Below are 5,831 nucleotides of genomic sequence, written 5' to 3' on the forward strand. Positions count from 1 at the left end.
ATCCAGAGTGGTTTGAATGACAGAAATCTGTTCAGATGAGAGTGCTACACAGACACCTGTAGAGTAACGTTTCATACAGGGTCCCAAAAACACAAATGAATTAACAAACGATGATTTACAACAAAAATATCAAAAAATAATTTTGGATAGCCTTAGTCTAATATGATTTAACATGAGTTAGGAGGACATATGCTGTGCTGTGTGTTGAGATAATATAATAACATGTAACTTCCGGTATGGATCATAGTATGGTTTTAATGTTAAGTTGTTAATACATAGTATGGTTACATATAACATTTTGGCTCCGGGTAATCAGGTGTTTTATCTGCTGAATCATAACATTTATTTGACAAATCAACCAGATTTCATTGACATCAGGCAACACTTCAACAGTATCACCTTTTAGTCTGGTTTGTTTAAAACGTAAATAGTTATTTGTTTCTAAATTAGTTGTTAATATCATGTAGTCATTGTTTTCAATAAATAGTTCCTAAAGCTCTGACTAGTTTATTACTGAATCCAGTCATTACGCGCTGCACCGTCACACCCTAAAGTAAATTGTCAACCTGTGGGAAACACTGCACGGAAGCGTGCCTATGTTCCCACAGCCCTATGTTCCCACATTTCTAAGATTTCTTTCCAAAATTAGGCCCTATGTTCCCACAATGTGCATCCATGTCCCAGAAATGCTTGTTACTAACCTAGCTCTGGGGAGCTTATTCCCCAGAGTCCTTATGTTTTTTTTCCGCCCAGCATGTTTCATTGGATTAGGGTGGTACCAAAATCATGGTTGCAGCTGTCCCGGTGGTCCTGCTGCCCTGCTATGCCCTGTTACACCCTGATATGCTCTGCTGTGCCCTGCTACGTCCTGTAACGCCCTGCAGTGCCCTGCTATGTCCGAGTTTCTCTCACCACTCACCACTGTCACACTGAATGCTTGCTCTTGGGGGAATTAATAGAATTGTTGGGTCCTTGTATGTCCTTGTAGAGTATGGTCTAGACCTACTCTATCTGTAAAGTGTCTTGAGATAACTCTTGTTATGATTTGGTACTATAAATAAAACTGACTTGAATTTCCTTCATAAATTTGTATCAGATTTTATCCCCCTAACCATAAACATTTTTTGTGGGAGGACAGGGCTTAAATTGAAGGGAAACGTAGGAACACAAGACCACATTTTGAAAATGTCCTAGAAATGTGGGAACATAGGGCTGTGGGACCATTGGGCTGTGGGAACATAGGGCTGACTCCCACTGCACTTTTGCATGCTTTCGTTTCCAAACGCAGTGCCATTTGTGGCATGAACCCAAATATCACGTCCAAAAACACAAAACCAGGCAGATTCACGTGTTACTGCTCGCACCAGCACACTTGTGGCTTTTCACATGCGACAGCAAACTAAAATTCCTTCCACAAACACTGCAACTGTATGGTTTCTCTCCTGTGTGAACTCTGATGTGTCTCTTCAACGTTCCCTTCTCACTGAAACGTTTCCCACAGAACGAGCAGCTAAACGGTTTCTCCCCTGTATGACTTCTCAAGTGTATAACTAGCGTCTTCTTCTGACTGAAGCTTTTGCTACACATGGAGCAGCTGAAAGGTTTCTCCCCGGTGTGACTTCTCATGTGAGTCTTCAGATTGACCTTTGCGCTGAAGCCTTTGTTACAAACTGAGCAGGTGAACGGTTTTTCCCCTGTATGGCTTCGCATGTGGGCGTGCAGATTCCCTTTGCAGCCAAATCTTTTGTCACAAACTGTGCAACTAAATGGTCTCTCGTGGGCGTGGGACTGATTGTGATTCATCGTGCTCTCGTTTTTTAGGATGTCTGAACCTGACTCTTGTTCTTTTGCCTCCTTCCAATCATCATTACTGTCCTCAGTCTCGGATTGACAGCAGTATAACGATTCAGTTTCTGTTTCCATCTGTTGAGCGGAGCCGCAGGCTGGAGGCTCCGCCTCTTGGCTCTCCTCGGCTCGTCTCGGATGAAGCTGTGAGGACTGAGCTTTGTCTTCCTCGTCTTCACTCTTCACAGAGACAGCAGTGAATGGAAACTTATTGATATCGTCTTCCTCCAGTCCTTGGAGCCGCTCTCCTTCCTGACTGCTCCAGACTTCCTCTTGTTCCTCTTTAATGTGTCGGGGCTCTGGCTCCTCCCGGTCCACACTGGGCCTCCACTCCTGCTGTCCTTCTTTTCTGACAATCAGTTTCTGGACATCTGGAGGTTAAAATGAAATACAGACACACAGCTATTCATTTAAAAGGGACGGGCATTGGAAACTAGCAACAGCTATAAATGTTGTAGTGCTGTACATTACAGATTTGTACAAATGTCTATGTCTTAGCATCTGTCCCTATTCAAATAAGCATTAAATGAAACGAAATAAAGGTCCCATATTGTGCTAATTTTTAGGTTAATTCTAAAAACTTAAAATGCATTTTTTGCGTTTGTATTGTTTTACTACTTACACAGTTGTTTGAAGTATATATTATTTACAACACACAGCATGATTTTAATGATATTTAGACCCCTAGTGGGTCCTGACCCCCCAGACCCCAACGCAATTTCCGCCTTTGGCTGACATCACCCCACAATCTCTATCTACTCTGCATTATGTTGCCTAGTACAAACAATCATAGATAGCCTGAACAACTATTCAAAGCACTCAAACTCCCCTTCACTTATTAAAACATGGTATCTCCCGGAACTTTTAAAATGGTGCTCGATAGCCTGGGGACTCTTTTAGCCCAATACCCTGGAGAGGACACACAGAGGTAAGTGACTTAGACACAAACCTTTTACTATTGCACAATCCGATGCATTCAATTAATCAGGATACGATTATACCACACATGTTTAGGTAACACAACTAGCAACTGATTGTATGTGTTTCTCTCGACAGGACAATCAATAGCTACAACATCTACAAGAAACATTGTTAATATGTTTAAATAAAACATTCCAAACTTTGAGCTTGTGTCTTATTTCATTTACCGGTAATATAAGATGAGCTACAGCATACTAATGCTAAATATTTGTAATAAAGAGGACCTTTATTACAGGGACTTTTTAAACCATAACGATATTTTACTAATTGGCAAACATGCTATTCATTGGAATATCACAGGGTGCTGTACTGTAGCATCTGCTAATGGCAGAGGTTCACAAAAACGGTTTTCCTTTATCACCACCGAGACATCCCAAAGTAAAGAGCACTCACTGTCAACAAACTGATGTTGTAACATAATCTATTTTATTGACGTTTCATTTCCGGGATTGTTCAGGTGCTGCCGGAAATTCCGCTGGATTTTTGGCCGGATATCCGTCCCCTTCCTCTTTCTTTGTGTTGGCGTTCTAACCTCCGGTGGATTTCTGAGGACTATGGTTAACTGCTCCTCAGATCTCTGCAGGAGGAAGGTCTGGCAATGCGAGACTAGTTGTAACATAACGTACTCAGGCTCCTTGGATCGCAGCCGCTGAAAAGAAATGTGATTCTGATGCTTTCTGTACGGAGCAGTGGAAAGCTACTTTTTATCAGAAATGTTTAAGCAAGTATTTAAGTAAAATCAACCTCTGATGACAGACTAGGCAGCTGGTAGGAATGCAACTAAGGATTATTTTCATTATTGATTAACGTGCCGGTTATAGTCTTAACTCATTGCTCCACGGACTGTCAGCAAATAGAAGAAAAGAAAATCCCATCACAAGTTCTCAGATGGTGACGTCCTATTTTCATTCAAGATATGATTCAAATGATAAGATGTTTACCATCATAGAAGACTAAGAAAACTAGGTTTTTATCAGTGGTGGAAGAAGAATTCAGATTCTTTACTTAGGTAAAAGTACTAATACCACACTGTAAAAAATACTCTGCTACAAGTCCTGTAATGATGTTGATTAGGTAAAAGTAAGGAAGTATAATCAGGAAGATGTACTGTATGTGTATGTGTAAAGTATTACAAGTGAAAGTACTCAATATTTTGTTAAAGTTAAAGTTAAAATATGTGGCAAACCATTCTGGTAAACTTTGTTTAGTACAGATCCTTGCAGAAATCATTTACATTTTTATTATTGTAATAGTTTTCAATGAAAATGAGAAAAATGATACAAAAATGACCATTACCTCCAATATCGTGAATCATATCGCAATCGCAATATCAGTCAAAATAATCCCAGCTAGATATTTTCCTCATATCGTGCAGCCCTATTTAAAACCAGAAAGTATTCACATTTGAAAAGCCGGGAAACTAGGAAATTGAATTTAATGTTTCCCTAAAAACTAATAACAAATAGCCCAATTTAGTGTAAAAACAATTGCCTAACTTTGTCATTTGACTTATGAATTAATCAAGTAACTGTTTGAGCTTTAGCAGGTTCCAAATGTTCTCGGCATTACACATTAATCTACACAATTCATTATGTTTGCATGGTGAGTCATTCTCTTCCATTTCATTAATTTATTTGAACGCCTTGCTTTGCGCTTTTATTATGAAGGTCTAACTTCCGACCTGGTTTAATAATAATACGCCGCTGCAGGAAGCTAACAGCCTTTTTGCTAACAGACAGTCTGCACTCAGTTAGCCATTTTAGCGCCGTGTAAAGCAATTTAAACTTGTTAACCTGTCACTTTCCTGAAACCAGTGACTTCGGCATAACGTAGCAACTTTTCACGGACCTGCTTTGTTTCTGTGGGTGTCAGGTATGACAACATGCTCCAGCAGCTTGCGCTGGCGATAAATCTCCTCTTCGTAGTTTGATATGGTTGTTTCCAGCAGCCCGAAGATCTCTTCTACAGCCGCAGTCAGTCGCTCATTAACAAAAGCTCTCAGCGTTTGAATCGTGGACATTTTCACACAGACAACCTGACAGTGAGCGGGGAATGGCGGTGTTGTGTGTGTGTGGCCGTCTCTTCCCTCCTTCACTCCGTCACTCCCAGAACAGCTCTCTGTCTCTCTCTCTCTCTGTCTCTCTCTCTCTGTCTCTCTCTCTCTCTCTCTCTCTCTCTCTCTGTCTGTCTCTCTCTCTCTCTCTCTCTCTCTCTCTGTCTCTCTCTCTCTGTCTCTCTCTCTCTCTCTCTCTCTCTCTCTCTCTCTCTCTCTCTCTCTCTGTGTGTCTCGCTCTCTCTCTCTCTCTTTCTCTCTCTCTCTCTTTCTCTCTCTCTCTCAGGCCCAGAGCCAAAAGGGAAAAAAAATATAATTGGTAGTCTCATAATAAATGGTGACGAATGCACGAATTCCAAATGCATAGCAAAAGAAGTTTGGGATTTGTATGACAAACTTTATACTTCATCATACTCTCAACAAAATGCTAACTTATTTTTTGAAAAAATAAATAATCTGATTCCTGAAAAAAAAAAATACTCACAATCACACAAGCACATAGTGTGTAATTTTCCAGTTGCAGCTCATTTTTTGAGGCTATGATAGGAATCCTTTTAAATAACAATGTAATGATTCAAATTTAAATTTCCAGGTATTTATTATCCAATGCACAATAATTACAGGAGACGGTCTCAGGCTAATTCAGTTTGTTTAAAGAAGAAAACGCCATTTGTGAGTGTTTATGGTATCAGAGTTATTACAATTCATCCTGGGGTTATATTACTTACGTGTCATAGTAAGATATAAAGATATCCAAAATTTAAGATGATATCTAGTGTCATATATCGATGTCGATATAATATCGATATATTGCCCAGCCCTACATAGACTCTTTCAGTCTTTGGCTCGTCATGTTCCAGGAGGCGTCAGAAACTCCTGCAGTTTCAGCTAACAATAACTTAACTTAATCTAATTTATTTTCGAATAATTTAGTATTTATAGAGCCTACTAC

General features: G+C 39.9%; 1 protein-coding gene across 1 annotated transcript; it reads right to left on the minus strand.

Moving 5' to 3' along the window:
• Positions 1 to 1,188: 1,188 nt before the first annotated feature.
• LOC116040238 (zinc finger protein 501-like) lies at positions 1,189 to 4,934 on the minus strand. The gene is made up of 2 exons (XM_031285534.2): positions 4,675 to 4,934; positions 1,189 to 2,216 (listed from the first exon to the last, which is right to left on the minus strand). Exons 1-2 carry the CDS (start codon positions 4,844 to 4,846, stop codon positions 1,345 to 1,347), a joined length of 1,044 nt encoding a protein of 347 aa, XP_031141394.1. The 5' UTR covers positions 4,847 to 4,934; the 3' UTR covers positions 1,189 to 1,344.
• Positions 4,935 to 5,831: the final 897 nt, after the last annotated feature.

This window comes from Sander lucioperca, chromosome 7 (assembly GCF_008315115.2).
Source record: "Sander lucioperca isolate FBNREF2018 chromosome 7, SLUC_FBN_1.2, whole genome shotgun sequence".
NCBI lineage: Eukaryota > Metazoa > Chordata > Actinopteri > Perciformes > Percidae > Sander > Sander lucioperca.